We start from the raw sequence: 20,000 nt of genomic DNA, 5'->3' as shown, positions 1-20,000 counted from the left end.
ATTGATCAGACCCCCCCACCCCCAACCCCCCTCCCTGCCCGTCCTGTCAGTCTGACTCCCTGCCAATCAGATAGACAGGTCACGTGGGGGGGGGGGCTAATCTGTTGATTGATTGGCGTCAGCACGGCAACCAGAGGATGAGAGAAAGATAAGATTTTACAAGAGGGCTCACCCAGATAGATTAGCCCTGTCTGCTGTGTGTGTGTGTGTGTGTGTGTGTGTGTGTGTGTGTGTGTGTGTGTGTGAGAGAGAGAGAGAGAGAGAGAGAGAGAGAGAGAGAGAGCGGCACTAACACTGGCAGAATTCCAATCTCCACTAAATAATGTTGGATTACTCAATTCAAACGCTCTCTCTCTCTCTCTCTCTCTCTCTGTCTCTCACTCTCTCTCTCTCTCTCTCTCTCTGTCTCTCTCTCTCTCTCTCTCTCTCTCTCTCTCTCTCTGTCTCTCACTCTCTCTGTCTCTCTCTCTCTCTCTCTCTCTCTGTCTGTCTCGCATTCTTCTTGTCTGTCCCTCTCTCTCTGTCTGTCTCTCTCCCTCTCGGTGTCTCTCGCCCAGTTTAACTTCGTGGGGCGGATCCTGGGCCCGCGGGGTCTGACCGCCAAGCAGCTGGAGGCCGAGACGGGCTGCAAGATCATGGTGCGAGGGAAGGGCTCCATGAGAGACAAGAAGAAGGTACCACACACACACACTCACACACACACTCACACACACTCACACACACACACACACACACACACACACACACACACAGAGTGGCTGGGCTGCAGCAGATTCCTATCTCTGTATTGTTGTGTTTATTGATCAGGATGGGAACTGATGGCTCTAATCTCTGTTTGTGGTTAGTAGAAACCCCCCCCCCCTCCCACACACACACACACACACACACACACACATTGTGAGCCCTGTTGCCTGTATGTATGGTACTACACAATAAAAGCCTCCAGTGCTCACACTGTCCTTTAGTTTTATGAAAACTGAACAGGAAGTGCGTTGTTAGCAAAAAATCAGTCATCAAGACAAAAATCTGAAATCACATCTTGCCTCTAGACAGCATGGAGATGTGGGTGATTTGTTTTTAACAAATATTGATTTGCTCCTTAACTGAAAAACTGGTGTTTAAGTGTAAAGTGTACAAAGGTCTCTTCAGTATTGGGGCCACATTTTGGTGAAAGTTGCAAAGCTGTAGCACATATGGCTGATTTGTTATGAATTTTCAAAGTTTTGAAATTTAGACGCTTGCTGTAGCGCCACCATCAGGACTATTGGCTTGTGTTTGTAGCTGAGGTAATCTGGCATGGGACTGGACCTTTGTGCAAAATTTGGTGATTTTTCGTACATGGGAAGTAGGACTTCCTCAGAAGAAAGAAAGAAAGAAAGAAAGAAAGAAAGAAAGAAAGGAGAAGAAGAAGAAGAAGAACACACAGGACTTCTAGAGGCACCTGGCGGCTCAGGCCGGCCCCTCATGATGAGAAAAACAACATGAAGCTGGTGAGGTGGACAGACAGACGGACTGTGGGAACGACTGAAGAGAAGCTGCTGTGAAAACACCAGACTGTTTCTTTATCTTACTGTCACTGTGTGTGTGTGTGTGTGTGTGTGTGTGTGTGTGTGTGTGTGTGTGTGTGTATGTGTGTGTGTGTGTTCATAACGAGGCTAACAAGGTTAGCCACCTGCTTCTCTGAGAGCGATATATGAGACAGAGAGAGCAGCAGGAGTCAAACACAAACCACATGGACGAGAGAGAGAGAGAGAGAGAGAGAGACAGAGAGAGAGAGAGAGAGAGAGAGAGACAGAGAGAGAGAGAGAGACACACACACAGAGAGAGAGACAGAGAGAGAGACAGAGAGACAGAGAGAGAGAGAGAGACAAACAAGGAGAGAAATGTGAGGGTTGTTTCTGGACTGAAGCCCTGCTGACACACACACACACACACACACACACACACACACACACACACACACACACACACACACACACAGAGACACACACACACACACACACACACACACACAAGCTGTCCCTCAAGAAGAACTAAGGAAATAAATATCACCCACCTGTGTGTGTGTGTGTGTGTGTGTGTGTGTGTGTGTGTGTGTGTTTTCTTCCTGGTCCAGCTGGTTGATTGACTGATTTTCTCTTGAGGTATTTTGACCAAACATCAGGACACACACCTGTCAATCAAACTGCCAGCCAATCAGATGCAGCTCGTCAGCTCGTATCCCAGAATGCCTTGAGGATAACAACATTAACCTGCAGGCATCAAGGGTCAGGATCAGGGTCAAAGGTCAGAGGTCAGGATCAGGGTCAAAGGTCAGGATCAGGGTCAGAGGTCAGAGGTCAAGATCAGGGTCAAAGGTCAGAGGTCAGGATCAGGGTCAGAGGTCAGAACCCAGAACCCTAACCACAGAACCCAGAACTCCAGAACCACGAACCCAGAACCCAGAACCCCAGAACCACGAACCCTGACCACAGAACCCAGAACCCCAGAACCATGAACCCAGAATCCCAGAACCCTGACCACAGAACCACAGAACCCAGAACCCCAGAACCCTGACCACAGAACCCAGATCCCAGAACCCCAGAACCACAAACCCAGAACCCTGAGCTCAGAACCCCGAACCAAGAACCCTGACCACAGAACCCCGAACCCCAGAAGCACGAAGCACGAACCCAGAACCCAGAAACAGAATCCAGAACCCAGAACCAAGAACCCTGACCACAGAACCCAGAACCCCAGAACCACGAACCCAGAACCCTAGAACTACGAACCCAGAACCCCAGAACCCTGACCACAGAACCACAGAACCCAGAACCCTGACCACAGAACCCAGAACCCCAGAACCACGAACCCAGAACCCAGAACCACAAACCCAGAACCCCAGAACCATGAACCCAGAACCCCAGAACCCAGAACCCAGAACCGTGACCACAGAACCCAGAACCCCAGAACCAAGAACCCAGAACCCCAGAATCCTGACCACAGAACCCAGAACCCCAGAGTACAGAACCAAGAACCCAGAACCCCATAACCCGCATATTCTGTTCTCTTTTGGTTGCCATGACTTTTTGTGTCGTCCTGTTTTGGTTGCCAGTTGGTCGCTGAGTCTCAGCACCAGCTGACAGAGGGGACTCTTCTCTGGGCTCAGCTCTTGGGTCTGAAGGGCTTGGGAGTGCAGGGTGTCAGGGGGGCTGGATCTGAGGTGGTTAAAGAATTGAAGTGCTCTCTGTTGGATGTTAATTATCAGCGGGTATCTGCCTAATTCTGTTCTACATATATTTGTTGGTGTTTTTCTGTCTACGTGTAAAATGTATATACAGATTTCGGCGTGTAATGATTCAGTTGGGTGTTATACCCCAGTGGGTATAGCTATGATGACTGAGTGGACCTCAGACTTCACGACGATATAGCGCAATGGGCTGTATGACACTGTCAAATATTTTAAAGAGCATATTGCAAGTTGGAGACCCCAGTGAATCAATGTGTAGGAAAATGATGTAGGAACTGAATTTTCATTGAAATACTACAGTGACCTCTGGAGTTGTTTTTGTGAGAGAATTTTACTTCCGCGTCTCGATCGATCCCTCCCTCTTCTGTCAGGAGGGATCGACAGAAGAGGGCAGTCATTTCAGAAATGATTTCACAGAAAAGACTAGACATAATTTTCTTGCAGGAGACACACAGTAACAATGAGAATGAGATAGACTGGGGTTTGTGGTGGAAAGGCCAGTTCTTTCTGTCTCATGGGACAAATTTCTCTGCAGGTGTAGCTGCTCTGTTTTCTCCATGGCTTGGAGTGAACATCATCTCCACCGCTGAGATAGTGCCAGGCGGGGCTTTAGCTGTCAGAGCAGAAATTCAGGGAATGTGTTTTAGTTTCATTAATGTTTGCTGCAAACCAGGGTCTAGACAGGCTGGACATCTTTAAGACAATACAAGATTTTATAAAGCAGTGTGATCGGAGTGAATGTGTGGTGGTGGGGGGAGACTGGAACTGCACTGTAGACTTCACTTTAGACAGAACAGGAGAGGAACCTCACTTACAGCCATCAGCCACTTTATCACGGGTGATTTCAGTGTTAGGGTGCATGTGTACTGCCTCACTCCCCGGGTTAGGCAGCACACATGGTTGAAGGTTAGGGATGGGACTGTGAGCGCAGCCCGGCTGGACAGGGTTTACACATCACAGAGCTTCACTAACAGGTTACTGAACTGAAGTCACATCTGGAGTGAACATCATCTCCTGAAGCTGTTGCAGGAAAGTAATTTCTGACAGAAATTTGAGACATTCTGGGAAATCTGGAGAGAGAGGAAGACAGATTTTAGGTTCCTCAGCCAGTGGTGCTGTCCATCAGGAGCGCTGAGGGGTTCAGTATCTTGCTTACGGACACTTCGACACACTCTGGAGGAGCCAGGGATCAAACCGGGAACCCACGCCGAGGGCAAACCTCCCCCTGTGACTGTGTGGGACTAAAGCTGAACCATGTCGGCATTACTTGTCCGTGCTGATTCTATTCCTGGTGGTTGGTGAACTACTGGGCAGGAGCGGGCCCACCCCATCTGTGCACATGGAGGTGCACCGGGTCTACTCTAGAGAGGCCCTGCTCACTCTCAGGCCCAAAGGAGACTCACCGCCGGTCAACATACCGGAGGACATCAGAGGGGAGCCAGCACGAAGCCCACACCACCACCGGCGAAAGAGAGGCAGGCAAGGAGGCGTCCGACAACGGCTCCGCCACAGAGGCAACAGACCAGATGTATTGCAGAATGTGTTCACACCCAACTTCAGCGTACTCCCAGGGCCCCTGTTTTTATCCTTGGTGATTTTAATCAGTGTAAACTTGAATTAGCCCTACCCGGTTTTTATCAGTATGTGAAATGTGGAACAAGAAATGACAGAATCTTAGATAAATGCTATGGGAACATCAAAATGCATATAGAGCCAAGGCTCTCCCTCCCCTCTCCAATTCTGATCACTCCACGGTCCATCTCATGCCCACATATAAAACTGCACTTAAATCCAGTAAGCCCCAACACAACACTGTGCTGCAGTGGACAGAGGACAGTGTGGAAACACTTAAAGGCTTTTTCCTCAGCACAGACTGGAGCGTTTTCCATAATTTGGAGCTCGAAGAGGCAACACACACAATTATTGATTATATTAACTTCTGTGTTGATAATGTAGTTCCCAAGAAAGACATTATACACTTTCCTAACAACAAGCCACACATTACCAAGGAAGTTGAAGACTGCATCAATAAAAAGAAGCTGGCTTTTAGAAATAAAGACCGTGTGGGCATGGCCAAATCACAAAAGGGACTGAATCAGCTTCTGAACAGAGCGAGGGAGAGGCATCGTTCTGCCATGGAAAAGATCTTCAACTCTATGGACAACAGGAGGGACTGCATAAGGAATATCACTAACATGAACCCTCAGAGGAAACCGATCATCACCATGGAGGATCAGGACAAAGCCAATAAACTAAACAACTTTTTCCTTAGATTTGAAACACATGACTCTACTCAGGAAAGGGCTGAGGCCTTAGAGGCCATTTCCAACATTGAGGTCCATGATTGGTTGGAAATTAAACCTCAACAAGTACAGGCGATTTTCAGTAAAGTTTGTAATGAGAAATCTACTGGTCCAGATGGCCTGCCCGCTTTTCTGGTAAAAAAAACTGCTCATCTGAACTTGCTGCTGCTTGGTGCCCTATCTTCCAAAAGTCCCTGAACAGTCACACTGTGCACGCTCTCTGGAAAAAGTCCATAATCACCCCTGTACCAAAAGTATCATGCCCATCTGTCAATAATGATTTTAGACCTGTAGCTGTAACATCTATTGTAAGTAAATGCTTCGAGAGAGTTATTGTCAATATGCTTAAATCTGAGGTAAGTTCCTACTTGGACCCCTTACAGTTTGCATATAGACAGGGGCGGAGCACAGAAGACGCTGTCATCAGTGTGACTCATTTAATTAGCAAACACCTTGAAGATCCAAAGGCCTATGCACGTGTTCTATTTGCAGATTTTAGCTCAGCTTTTAATACACTCCTACCTCACCTGCTTATACACAAGTTAACCAATATGCACGTGAACCCTATTATTATTAAATGGTTTCATTCTTTTTTAACAAACAGATCCCAACAGGTAAAGGTCAATGGCTCCCTCTCAGAGGTAAAACACTGCAGTACAGGTGTACCCCAAGGCTGTGTGAGCTCACCTATCCTGTTTACCTTGTATACCAATGATTGTAGGAGCACACAGCCAAATAACCAGGTAATCAAATTCTCTGATGATACGATCATTTTAAGCCTGCTGCAAGGAGATGACTGCCCACTAGTGTATTATGATCAGATTGTTTCATTCAAAGCCTGGTGCGACAGTCACCACCTTATTCTCAATACTGATAAAACCAAAGAGATAATATTTGACCCCAGAGAGGTGAGACCCCACGACCCAGTTACCATTGGAAACTGTGAAATTGAACAGGTGCAGTCTTACAAATACCTGGGTGTAATTTCAGATAACAACTTAAAATGGAGTGACCATGTAGACTTCCTGTGTGCAAAGCTGGCTCAAAGAATCCACTTCCTCCGTAGACTGAGGTTGTTTGGAGTGAATATGGAGATCATGCTAACATTCTATAATGCTGCGCTAGACAGTATCATTAGATATGGCCTGGCATCGTGGTATGGTACTCTCTCAGTCCAGCTAAAAGCAAAAATTGCAAACATGATCAGAATCGCAATGAAGGTGATAGGGAAAAAATACTATCCTTCCCTTCAGAGCACATATGAAATAGTAGTAGTCAGACTTGCACACAGGATTCTGAAGGACCCATCACACATTTTACATCATGAATACAAACTCCTGCTGTCAGGAAGATGCTACAGAGCCAGCAGGTGCAGGGGTAACAGATTCAAGCTGTCCTTTGTCCCAGCATCCATAGCACTGCTTAACAAACAGCCTTTAACATAGTAGTGCCATGTAGCCTGGACAACTGTTGTCCATTCATTATGCTGACTCTGTGAGTAACTTATAGGATTGTGGTTCTAGTTTATTTCAATTTTATTATTTATCTGTTACATTGAGTATGTACTCAACTTAAATGTTCACTTATCATAGGGAAGGTGCAATTCAGGAGTAGTACAATTCTAATGCTGGGGCAGGTGCAATGACTTTCTGAGCATGGGAGGTGTAATCTCACGGGGCAAGTGCAATATTCTCTATATCTTGAGTCGATGATCCTGTTGAGCCCACAGTGGAATGTCTTCTATGTTGCCGTGTCTCGTTTATAGTGTACTGTTTGTCTTTGATTGTATTGAGTCAGTGCTTTAACTCCCTTTATTCAATATATATATATTCTTAAGCAACTCCGATTGCTGACAGAGAGCTGCTCGATTGAAGCCGCATCAGTGAGCTCAGTTATAGCCTAGTAACGGCGCATTCTATTGTCAGTAACGGTAACGGCGTTGTAACGGGGGCAGCAGTAATTTCTTTGATTACTCGTTACTGATAAAAGTAACACCGTTAGTAACGCCGTTTATTTATAACGCCGTTATTCCCATCACTGCTTATAAGCCACTCATTCTGTGAGCAAAATACCGTATTTGGTCGTTTGACCAGCGGCCTGGCCATTCTTGTCCTGTGGAGACTGAGTTATTGTTGACATCGCTGGCAACAGGTGAATCAGGAGCCACCGCTACTGCTATCTGGCTGCTCTCCACTTTCAAAATTAACGTCTGTCTGTCCTGTGTCATCTTCACCAGGTCCGTCATCGGTCGAGGTTCTCCTCTGGCCTTTTTGGAGCCACACCAACATTTGTAATAACGGTATGTAGGTTCACTAAACCAACCGGTAAATCAAACTGTCAGTGGTTTACTCACTCTGATGTTTACATTCAACGTCTGCGAGATCTCTTCTTCTTCACGCCCTTTCTATGCTTTCTGGAACACTCGACTCGCGAGACCTCCTTACGAGTGACCGTCTTGCGAGGGTCAGGCGTGTGGCACGTACCAGTGCACACTGAGTAATGTAGTATAGCCAAATTGCAAGGAGAGAAATAGAACAAGACAGGGTGCTATGAGCTCATGAGAAGTCCTACAGGCTAAAACTGAGAAGTGCCGGTACTCTGTACCGTTGCGTACCGGCCCACTTAAAGCACTGTATTGAGTGTATATCTGTGTGCAGCTGTGCCCAGCACTTTTTGCCCAAGACAAATTTCTCTTCGGGACAATTAAGTTGATCTTATCTTATCTTATCTTATCTTATCTTCTAATTACACTAAGAACTCAGTTATCAGGACTTATGCTACCTGGGTTGCCTCAGCGCCCCCCTCTGGTGGTGTCGGCTTATGCTGATGATATTAATATCCTTATTAAAGACCAAAGAAATGTAGAGGCAACATTTTAAGTATCTATGAAAAGGCATCATCAGCAAAAGTGAACCGGTAAAAAAGCGAAGCTCTGCAGGCTTGGCAGTGGTCTGAAGGAGAAACACCAAAGCATGGCATGAAAATCTTGGGTGTTTTTTGGGAACAGAGGAGTCAAAAATGAAGAACTGGGAGGGTGCCATGGAGAATGTGTGCCAGAATGTCTAAATGGAAATGGCTGCTACCTCAGCTTTCAGACAGGGGAAGAGTCCTGATTGTCAATAACTTGGTTGCCTCGACCCTTTGGCACAGACTGACTGTCCTCCCTCCACTAAGGGGCCTGATTGAGGGAGGCCCGTTGTGGATTTCTTCTGGTTGGGACATCACTGGCTGAGATCAGCCATCCTGTACCTGCCGGTGCAGGAGGGAGGACAGGGCCTGGTGGACATGGCATCACGGGTCACAGCCTTCAGGTTGCAGACAGCCCAGAGACTGCTGTACAGCTTCGGCCTGCCATGGACAGACACTGCCTGTGTGCTGCTGAGAAGGGCTGGGAGGCTGGGTTATGAGTTCTGTCGTCATCAGTCAGCCTGAGATCCAGACTGAGAGAGGCTGGCTGTGTCAAGCTGGGCCATCTCATGAAGACCTCCATCAGTTGTTTTGCTCAACATGAGATCCAACCGGGTGCTGCTCAGGCTGGTGGAGGAGGTCTGTGCTTCCCTGCCAGAAGCCCTCAGAGCATTTGCTGAAGATCATACTCTAGCTGACTAATGGGATGATGAATATGAGTATGTTTTTCCTTCCCTGGCTGTCTCTCCTGCTGTGGGACAGTGGCAGGATGAGGAGGACATCCTGCTGTGTCTTAAGACCCCAGAGTTGGGAGAATTTGAGACTTTGGGGGAAAAAGCAGCCTATCACATCAGTGTGAAGGTGTCAAACTTACGCTCTCTGGCAGGGGTGAAGGCGTCGAGGTGGACAGATTTTTTTGGCAGGGGATCGTCCCCGAGGGGCTGTTGGCGGTCCCTGTACAAACCCCCCGCTGAAAAACGGACGGATGACCTTCAGTGGAGGATTGTACATAGGGCCATGACTACAAACAGGTATCTGGTGCACCTTGATCCTGGGACAGCGGCCGGCTGTCCTTTCTGCTCACACACAGAAACAGTCCAACATCTGTTCCTCCAATGTTCCCGACTGGCCAGACTGTTTAGCCGGCTGCAGTCGTGGTTTCAGGGTCTGGGAGAAACTTTTCCTTCTTGTGTCTTCATGTACGGCCCACACTATTCTGCAAAGAAAGAATCTGTGCACGTATTAATGAACTTTATTTCAGGACTGGCTAAATTAGCCATGTGGAAAACGAGGGGGAACCGGTGCGGTGTGAGGGGTCGTAGGATGCGGTGCTGATGCTGAGCGGGCTGCTGGCGGCTCGGCTCAGCGTGGAGTTTGAGTTCTACAGGCTGACCAACAGGACTGCAGTGTTTGTGGACATGTGGGGTGTGCAGGACGTCCTGTGCTCAGTCACAGAGAACCCTCTGCCTCTGAACTTTAAAGAGACTTCCTGTCCTGGTTTTTGGTTTTGGTTATTGTATGAATTTGCTTTGTGACTGTTGATAACAGCAAAAATTGTGCAATCAGAATCAACTACAAATAAAGGGTTGTGTTAAATTAAAAAAAAAGAAAAACTCTCTGTCTCTCTCGCTCTCTCTCTCTCTCTCTCTGTCTCTCACAATCTCTGTCTCTCTCATTCGTCCTTCCTCCAAAAGAGGAAGATGAAAGGTGTTCCGAGTCGCCATGACAACAGCATCACCGCTCTGCTCCCCTCCAGCTCTGATTCAGTGTGATGGGCGTTCTGTTAATTAGGAGAACAATGATAATGATCTCATTTGCATATGAGGTTCACAAAGAGCCTCACGACCAGGAGAACCAACAGAGAGGAGGGACAGAACACTGTGGTTCTATTCTGTTCTGCTGTGCTCTGTTCTGCTCTGCTCTTTTCTGTTCTGTTGGTTCTCTCTGGTTCTCTGTGGGTCTTTCTGGGTTGGCTTTTGTTTTATTTTCAGTCTCTTGTGGTACTCTTTGGTTCTTGTTTGGTCTCTTTGGATCTGTTTTGGTTCTCTGTGGGTTTCTTTAGGTCTTTAGGTTCTGTAGGGGTCTCTTTGGGTCTCTGGTTGCTTTTGGATCCTGTTGGATGTCTTTTGGTCTCTGTTCTGTATTGCATCAGTTCATGCAGATCATGGCAACACAGAAGGTTCTCCTGTATTAGAGAGTGCCAATAATAATGATCATGATTAAAAACCCTTTACTGATACATCTTTTTTTCTTTCTTACAAAGTCCTTCACATGTTGATATGTTCTGTTGTGAAGAACACGTTCTGTTACAGAGACACAGAATCATCTCTCTCTCTCTCTCTCTCTCTCTCTCTTACCCTCCCCCTCTTTCACCCGTCAAGGAGGAGCAGAACCGAGGCAAACCGAACTGGGAGCACCTGAACGAGGATCTGCATGTTCTCATCACGGTGGAGGACGCGCAGAACCGAGCCGAGATCAAACTCAAGCGAGCCGTGGAGGAAGTTAACAAGCTGTTGGTGCCGGCGGTGAGTGCCCCGACCTCTGACCTCTGACCCCCACCTGACCTCTGACCCCCGCCTGACCTCTGACCTCGGACCCCCACCTGACCTCTGACCTCTGACCCCCACCCGAACATGGTTTGTTGTTGTTTGTTGCTGTGGATCAGATCAGCTGACCGTTGCTCTGATGTGCTGAAGCTGCTTGTGATTTTCTCCGGCGGGTTCTCCTCATGGTTCTCCTCAAGGTTCTCATCATGGTTCTCATCATGGTTCTCCTCATGGTTCTCCTCAAGGTTCTCCTCCTGGTTCTCCTCATGGTTCCTGCTCAGTCTCATGAGATGGCGTGACGTTGAGATTCTAGTCGAGGAAAAATCGATTATCATGCATTAATAAAGATAAATTTATTGATCCCCTGGGGGAAAATATTGGCAATAAACTGAAGTCTTATCATCATAAACCCCAGCCGCACGCTGATGACCTCACTGACTCCTCCCACCGCTCCGACCTCATGACTTCCTGTGTCAGCACGACTGCTCTGTCTGTGTGTGTGTGTGTGTGTATGTGTGTGTGTGTGTGTGTGTGTGTGTCTGTGTGTGTGTGTGTGTGTGTGTGTGTGTGTGTGTTGAAACAGCAGTGATGTCGTGACTGCTGTTGGGAAAGGGCACAAATCATGTGGTGGAAAAAGGATGTAGACAGATTTACTGACAGTGTGTGTGTGTGTGTGTGTATGTGTCTGCGTGTGTGTGTGTGTGTGTGTGTGTGTGTTTGTGTGTCTGCGTGTGTGTGTGTCTATGTGTGTGTGTGTGTGTGTGTGCGTGTGTGTGTGTGTGTGTGTGTATGTGTCTGCGTGTGTGTGTGTGTGTGTGTGTGTATGTGTCTGCGTGTGTGTGTGTGTGTGTGTTTGTGTGTGTGTATGTGTCTGCGTGTGTGTGTGTGTGTGTGTTTGTGTGTCTGCGTGTGTCTGTGTGTGTGTGTGTGTGTGTGTCATTCTTTGCTCGTATGTGCCCTGCTGTATTTCCTTTACTGTGTCTCAGAGGTCAAAGGGCAGTCAGGTTCAGACGTGACATCACCGGTGTGTGTGTGTTCTACAGTGTGTTCTACAGTGTGTTCTGCAGTGTGTTCTACACTGTGTTCTTCAGTGTGTTTTACAGTGTGTTCTACAGTGTGTTCTGCGGTGTGTGTTCTGCAGTGTGTTCTGCATAGTGTTCTGCCTTATGTGTTCTGCGGTGTGTGTTCTGCAGTGTGTGTTCTCCGGTGTGTTCCGCTGTGTGTTCTGCGGTGTGTTCTGCAGTGTGTGTTCTACAGTGTGTGTTCTGCCGTGTGTGTTCTGCAGTGTGTTCTGCGGTGTGTTCTACAGTGTGTGTTCTACAGTGTGTGTTCTACAGTGTGTGTTCTGCGGTGTGTGTTCTGCGGTGTGTGTTCTGCAGTGTGTGTTCTGCAGTGTGTTCTACAGTTTGTTCTGTGGTGTGTGTTCTGCAGTGTGTTCTGCATAGTGTTCTGCCGTGTGTGTTCTGCAGTGTGTTCTGCAGTGTGTGTTCTGCAGTGTGTGTTCTCCGGTGAGTTCCGCTGTGTGTTCTGCGGTGTGTTCTGCAGTGTGTGTTCTACAGTGTGTGTTCTGCCGTGTGTGTTCTGCAGTGTGTTCTGCGGTGTGTTCTACAGTGTGTGTTCTGCAGTGTGTTCTGCAGTGTGTGTTCTACAGTGTGTGTTCTGAAGTGTGTGTTCTGCGGTGTGTTCTGCGGTGTGTGTTCTGCAGTGTGTTCTGCGGTGTGTGTTCTGCAGTGTGTGTTCTACAGTGTGTTCTGCAGTGTGTGTTCTGCAGTGTGTTCTGCAGTGTGTGTTCTACAGTGTGTTCTGCAGTGTGTGTTCTGCAGTGTGTTCTGCAGTGTGTTCTACAGTGTGTGTTCTGCAGTGTGTGTTCTGCAGTGTGTTCTGCAGTGTGTTCTACAGTGTTTGTTCTGCAGTGTGTGTTCTGCAGTGTGTTCTACAGTGTGTGTTCTGCGATGTTTGTTCTACAGTGTGTTCTGCAGTGTGTGTTCTACAGTGTGTTCTGCAGTGTGTTCTGCAGTGTGTGTTCCACTGTGTGTTCTGCGGTGTGTTCTGCAGTGTGTGTTCTGCAGTGTGTGTTCCACTGTGTGTTCTGCGGTGTGTTCTGCAGTGTGTTCTGCAGTTTGTGTTCTACAGTGTGTTCTGCAGTGTGTTCTGCAGTGTGTGTTCTACAGTGTGTGTTCTGCAGTGTGTGTTCTCCGGTGTGTTCTGCTGTGTGTGTTCTGCAGTTTTTGTTCTGCGGTATGTTCTGCAGTGTATTCTGCAGTGTGTTCTGTGGTGTGTGTTCTGCAGTGTGTGTTCTGCAGTGTGTGCTACAGTGTGTTCTGAAGTGTGTGTTCTGCAGTGTGTTCTGCAGTGTATGTTCTGCGATGTGTGTTCTGCAGTGTGTTTTCTGCAGTGTGTTCTGCAGTGTATGTTCTGCAATGTGTGTTTTACAGTGTGTTTTGCGGTGTATGTTCTGCAGTGTGTTCTGCAGTTTGTGTTCTTCAGTGTGTGTTCTGCAGTGTGTTTTGCGGTGTGTTCTGCAGTGTGTTCTGCGGTGTGTGTTCTGCAGTGTGTGTTTTGCGGGGTGTTCTGCAGGGTGTTCTGCGGTGTGTGTTCTGCAGTGTGTTCTGCAGTGTGTTCTGCGGTGTGTTCTACAGTGTGTGTTCTGCAGTGTGTTCTGCGGTTTGTGTTCTACAGTGTGTGTTCTGCAGTGTGTTCTGCGATGTGTTCTACAGTGTGTGTTCTGCAGTGTGTTCTGCGGTTTGTGTTCTACAGTTTGTGTTCTGCAGTGTGTTCTGCGGTGTGTTCTACAGTGTGTGTTCTGCAGTGTGTTCTGCGGTGTGTTCTACAGTGTGTGTTCTTCAGTTTGTTCTGCGGTGTGTTCTTCAGTGTGTTCTGCAATGTGTGTTCTCTATCGTCTCGAGACTATCTCTCCACTCCGTTACATATTCCATATGTACGGGATATGATCCCCCTGCTTGTCAGGGTCCGTGGATATAACTTTAAGACACAGCGGCTTGTCCGGTCACGCCCCACGGCTTGCCTATAAAGCGCCTGCGCTGGCGTGCGATCACTGATTGTTTGATCTCCACTTCAGTCAGGGTGCAGACAATCCGTGTGTGTTTGAAAGATTTGTGTATGATTGTGTGGTTACAGCTTGAATCGGCTTACCTGGTGTAAGTTCGGGCGTCTGTCTGCGGGCAGCCTCCCTGGATGCTGTTGTCCACATAAAAGTTTCTTTCTGTCCAGCTTCGGCTGTGATTTCCCTTACCGGCGTATTGCTTGCGGCTCGTGAGCTGACGCGCTGAGTGGGACCCGTGTTGAGTGCAGACTCTGTCGGCTAACAGCGGTGAAACATATATTCCAGTCTGGTCGAGTCGGAAGCTATCTGACTCCCAGCTGAGGTGGCTGTGTCCCTTACCGGCGTATTGCTCGCGGTGTCGTGAGCTGACGCGCTCGGTGGGACCCGTGCTGAGCGCAGACTCTGTCGGCTAACAGCAGTTAAGCAGTCATTATCCAGCCTGGTTGAGTCGGAGGGGCTCTGACTTCCAGCTGAAGTTCTCCCTTACCGGCGTATTGCTCGCGGTGTTGTGAGCTGACGCGCTGAGTGGGACCCGTGCTGAGCGCAGACTCTGTCGGCTAACAGCGGTGAAGCAGACATAATTCAGCCTGGTCGAGTCGGAGGCAAAGAAAGCTGACTCCCAGCTGAGGTGGTGAGTGCAGACTCTGTCGGGGACGACTGCTCTCCAGATAGCTTGGTCGGCGGTTAGACAGCCAGAGTGCCCCGGTAGCATATTGCTCGTGGTTGCCAGCTAACGGCTCAGGGGTTAAACTTAGTCCGTGTTGGGCGCAGACTGTGTCGGCTCCAGCGGACCTGTACTGCTCTCTCGCTCTCTCTGTCTCTCGCTCCCAGTTAAGCATTCCCCTTATCTCTCCCGATTCAAAATAAAATATATATAAGTGTGCGGCGGATGTGGCCGGCCGGCACACAAAGTAAACTCCACAAGTTAGCAACAGTTGCTACAGGCTGGCAATAAACAGGAAGTGGGCGCTTCCGGGTTGCCGCTGGCCTCTGTTTCCCCAAGTATGGCAAGCCAAGAGGGACATTGCTGTGTGGGTTGTGGGGTTGCCATGCCCCTAGAGGATGGGCATGATAGTTGCGTGCTATGTTTGGGACATCAGCATGCAATTTTATCTAGGGAGGATCCTCAGTCGTGCATGGACTGTTTTATATTGCCTGCACGTACTAGAGAAGCCCGCTGCCGATTTTTTTCAGCAAAGCGGTCAGGCTCTCATTTATGTGAGGAACCTGAAAGGAAAACTGGGAGAATGGCTGGAGCTTCAGAGGGGAGAGTGGAAGGTTCAGGGACCTGGCAGACTTCCCTGCCTCCTCTTACTCTTCGGCCTACAGTGGTCCAACCTCAAATTAGCCCTTTTCCTCCCCCTACTTTGGAGTTAGAGGTGGAGGAAGAGGAGGGAGGGGAGGAAGACGTAGATGTGGAAACTGTCTTTTCCTCTGATGACTATGATTTAGCCTGTGCACAACAGATAGCGGGTGGCACCCCAAAAGGCGAGTTAGCTTGCCACTTTGAGGGGATTATTACCAGGGCGGCCAGGGCTCTGGATGTTGCCCTGCCTGAAAACCTTATGGCCACCTCCTCTAGGTTTGAGGAGGAGGTGAAGCCACACTCTGCATCTGTTCAGGTCCCTCTCTTGCCTGATTTCAAGGACTTGGTGTGCCGACAGTTTCATGCTCCAGCTGGTACTCACAAGTGGTCTGCATCATGTAGAAGATATTCTAACATGCATGACAGAGAGCAAGTTGCCTGTGGGCCACTCCCCCCAGTGGATCAAGCCCTTACTCCACTGGTTTCTCCCTCCAGCTCTATTCTTGGCAAAACCACCTGCTCTAGCAAGAATTGCAGGATTATGGATGGCCTGCTTGCTAAGCTGCACAGAGCTATGGCTGTGCAGACCCGGTTGGCTAATACAGGAGCCATTCTGTCCCTTTACCTTCGTCACCTGTCCCGTCAGGTGCAGGAAGGTTCTGGGGATTCCGGTACAGCAGTGGAGCTTCAGACGGCTTCCTCATGCCTCTCCTCTGTGATGAAAGAGCAGGCAGAAGCAGCAGGCAATGCTCTGTCATCCTTCTGGGTGGTTAGACATCACCTTTGGCTGTCTCAATCCCAGCTTCAGCAGGCAGATAGAGACTGCCTTCTTAAAGTGCCGGTGGAACCCTCTGCTATGTTTGGGCCACATGCTGCTAAGTTGCTGCAGCAGGCACAGGAAAGCCGCCGCTGTGCAAAAGAGGTCTCAGTGGCTTTTAATAGATGTATCAGAGGCGCTAGGCAGAGAGGAGCATCTCTACCTCAGCCAGTGCCAACATCAAGGGACCCAACATGGGGACCAGGGGATCTCAGGCCCCAGCTGGAGGCTTTTCATAGGCGTAGAGATCGCCGACAGGGCAGAAAGGGAGGACAACCTGCCAAGGTTCAGAGGTCCTCTAAGCACCCCCCACCCTCCTGACAATTCCCTGTCCCCAGCCAACCAGCTTCCCCTGTCAGCCTGTCACAGGGCAGCTTGGCTGGCCTTAGGGGCGGACCCGTGGGTGGTTTTCACCATGACCCATGGCTACCGCATACAGTTTTTACGCAGGCCGCCGATATCGAGGACACCCACTTTCACTACAGTGAGCGACCCTCAGCATGCACTGATACTGCATGCAGAACTGTCCTCTCTTTCAGAGAAAAGAGCCATAAGAGAGGTGAAGTCCGAGGATCGCCAGGCTGGATTCTTCTCCCGTTATTTCTTGATCCCCAAGCGGGACGGGGGACTTCGTCCAATCCTGGACCTCAGGGGGCTCAACAAATATCTTCGCCCCCTGAGATGCAGGCTTCTGACAGTTCCCAGAGTGAGGCAGTCCATCACTGCGGGAGACTGGTTTGCCACTATAGACCTCAAAGATGCCTACTTTCAGATACCCATCTGGCAGGGACACTGGCGATTCCTGAGGTTCGGCTTTGCAGGCAGGGTGTACGAGTTCCGGGTGCTGCCTTTCGGCATCTCTCTGGCACCCCGGACATTCAGTCGTTGCATGGATGCAGTCCTTGCACCCATGAGACAAAGAGGGCTCAGGATCCTAAATTACCTCGACGACTGGCTAATCTGCGCAGTCTCGGAGGAACAGTGCCATCACCATGTCGCCCTGCTCTTGGAGCACATTCAGGGCTTGGGTCTGCGCCTGAACCACAAAAAAAGCAAGCTCCAGCCTTCCCAGGTGACGACCTTTCTGGGTATGGTTCTGGACTCCAGGAGGGAGACCATTGTTTTGACCCCGGAGAGACAGCGGGCTTTCGGAGCTTGCCTCAGCCAATTTCAGCTGCACTCTCAGGTCAATTGGGGGCTCTGCCTTCGCCTCATGGGCCTAATGGCAGCCATGGTGCAAGTTGTTCCCCTTGCCCTCCTGCACATGCGGCCTGTACAAAGGTGTCTGCTGAGTTTAGGCTTATGTCCCCAGAGATCCCACAAGACCAAGGTGGTGGTGTCTCGGAGGCTTCACAGAGCACTCTGCTGGTGGGGGGTCCCAGCCAACATGAGCAAGGGGAGTGCTCTAGGGCCAGTGGTCTATCTCCAGCTCGTGTTTACAGACGCATCCCAGATGGGTTGGGGTGCCGTCCACGAGGGCTGTGGCATCAATGGCATTTGGACCGGACATTGGGTGAGCCAACACATAAATGTCCTGGAGCTGAGAGCGGTTCTTCTCGCCCTGCGACAATTCCTGCCGAGACTGAGAGGTCACCATGTCATTGTCAGGACCGACAGCACAGTGACAGCCGCTTACATCAACAGGCAGGGGGGCCTGGGCTCCCCCTCCCTATGCAAGCTGGCAACCATCCTGTGGCAGTGGGCTCACCCACTCTTCCTCTCGCTCAGAGCTGTGCATGTACCGGGGCCGTTGAACTCGGCGGCAGACATCATGTCGAGAGGGGGTCCCCGAAGGATGTCGTCCTTGGTGCGCTTCAACACTCCCCCTTTGAGCCCCTTGGGGAGGTTGAATTGAAATGGCTCTCTTTGAAAACAGTATTTCTGCTTGCTGTGACTTCGGCCAGAAGGGTAAGCGAGCTCCATGCATTGTCAGTACACAGTGACTGTTGTCGGTTTTCGCCGGATGGCTCAAGCGTGGTGCTCCGCCCGAACCCGGCATTTCTGCCAAAGGTCCTGTCTGAGTTCCACCTGTCCCAGTCAGTGGAGCTGCGGTCTCTCTCCTCTCCTGGAGTAGACCAGGAGGTTGAGCAGCACCAGTCTGTTCTATGCCCTGTCAGGGCCTTGACAGAATACATGCAGCGCACTCAGGCCTTCAGGAGGACTGATCAGCTTTTTATCTGCTTCGACTCCGGGCATTTGGGCAGGCCTGTGTCGAAATCTAGGCTGTCGCACTGGGTTGTGGACACTATTCGACAGGCTTATGTACTTTCGGGTGTGTCTGTCCCATCTGGGGTCAGGGCACACTCGACTCGAGGGGTGGCTACCTCATGGGCCTTGTGGAGAGGAGCCTCTCTTGCTGATATTTGTGCAGCAGCCACGTGGTCATCCCAGTCTACCTTTTCCAGGTTCTACCGACTGAATGTAGCCGCCAGCCCCTCCTTCGGGGAGCGGGTGCTGGGTGTGAATCGTCGGTAGACAACTTCTTGACTTGTCTCCTATTCAGCTTAGCGTCTAGCAGGCTGATTGAGTGGCCGCTCCGTTCATGGGGTTGGGCCTTTGCATCTTGCGGGGCTCTTGCCTATGCTCCTTGGGTCAGTCTTGCGTCTTGCGGACTTCCCTAGCAGCCCTCCTACCTCTCAGGCTTGGCCTTAGCACCATGCGGGGCCTCGACCTGGTTGGTATGTAAATAGTGTACATTTGTAAATAGTTCGTTTGTTACAGAAGAACAAGCACTGGTGTGTGGGATTGTGGGCTGCACCGTCTCCTCACGGGGTGTCTTAAAGAGTTACCCCGTACATATGGAATATGTAACGGAGTGGAGAGATAGTCTCGAGACGATAGAGAACGTACGGTTACATTGTAACCTTGGTTCTCTGAGTGAAGAGACTATCTCTCCAGCTCTTAGGCCGCTCGGAGACACGTTTTGATCAAACTATCAGTGACTTCACGCCAGCGCAGGCACTTTATAGGCAAGCCGTGGGGCGTGACCGGACAAGCCGGTGTGTCTTAAAGTTATATCCACGGACCCTGACAAGCAGGGGGATCATATCCCGTACATATGGAATATGTAACGGAGTGGAGAGATAGTCTCTTCACTCAGAGAACCAAGGTTACAATGTAACCGTACGTTCTGCAGAGTGTTCTGCGTTGTCTTCTACAGTGTGTGTTCTGCAGTGTGTTTTACAGTGTGTGTTCTGCGGTGTGTTCTACAGTGTGTGTTCTGCAGTGTGTTCTGCAGTGTGTTCTACAGTGTGTGTTCTTCAGTGTGTTCTGCGGTGTGTTCTCCAGTGTGTTCTGCTGTGTGTGTTCTTCAGTGTGTTCTGCGGTGTGTGTTCTACAGTGTGTGTTCTTCAGTGTGTTCTGCAGTGTGTTCTGTGGTGTGTGTTCTTCAGTGTGTTCTTCAGTGTGTTCTGCAGTGTGTTCTACAGTGTGTGTTCTGCGGTGTGTTCTACAGTGTGTGTTCTGCAGTGTGTTCTGCAGTGTGTTCTACAGTGTGTGTTCTTCAGTGTGTTCTGCGGTGTGTTCTCCAGTGTGTTCTGCTGTGTGTGTTCTTCAGTGTGTTCTTCATTGTGTTCTCCAGTGTGTGTTCTGCAGTGTGTGCTGCAGTGTGTTCTGCAGTGTGTTCTGCGGTGTGTGTTCTTCAGTGTGTTCTTCAGTGTGTTCTTCATTGTGTTCTGCGGTGTGTGTTCTGCAGTGTGTTCTGCGGTGTGTGTTCTGTGGTGTGTGTTCTGCAGTGTGTTCTGCAGTGTGTTCTGTGGTGTGTGTTCTGCAGTGTGTTCTGTGGTGTGTGTTCTGCAGTGTGTTCTGCAGTGTGTTCTGCGGTTTGTG

The 20,000-nt window shown here is 49.6% G+C and overlaps 1 protein-coding gene across 3 annotated transcripts in view; it reads left to right on the top strand.

Annotated features, from left to right (window-relative positions):
• The window catches only part of qkib (QKI, KH domain containing, RNA binding b), a 60,896-nt gene that overhangs the window by 24,605 nt on the left and 16,291 nt on the right, over window positions 1-20,000 (top strand). For all 3 annotated transcript variants that reach the window (XM_030071284.1, XM_030071285.1, XM_030071283.1), the window contains exons 3-4: window positions 558-674; window positions 10,821-10,964. In XM_030071284.1, the coding sequence (XP_029927144.1) occupies window positions 558-674; window positions 10,821-10,964 (261 nt within the window). The remainder of the gene's footprint in view (window positions 1-557; window positions 675-10,820; window positions 10,965-20,000) is intronic.

This window comes from Myripristis murdjan, chromosome 15, assembly GCF_902150065.1.
Source record: "Myripristis murdjan chromosome 15, fMyrMur1.1, whole genome shotgun sequence".
In the NCBI taxonomy this organism is placed as follows: domain Eukaryota; kingdom Metazoa; phylum Chordata; class Actinopteri; order Holocentriformes; family Holocentridae; genus Myripristis; species Myripristis murdjan.
Note: the sequence above shows the minus strand (reverse complement) of the source record. Positions and strands in the feature narration are given on the sequence as shown.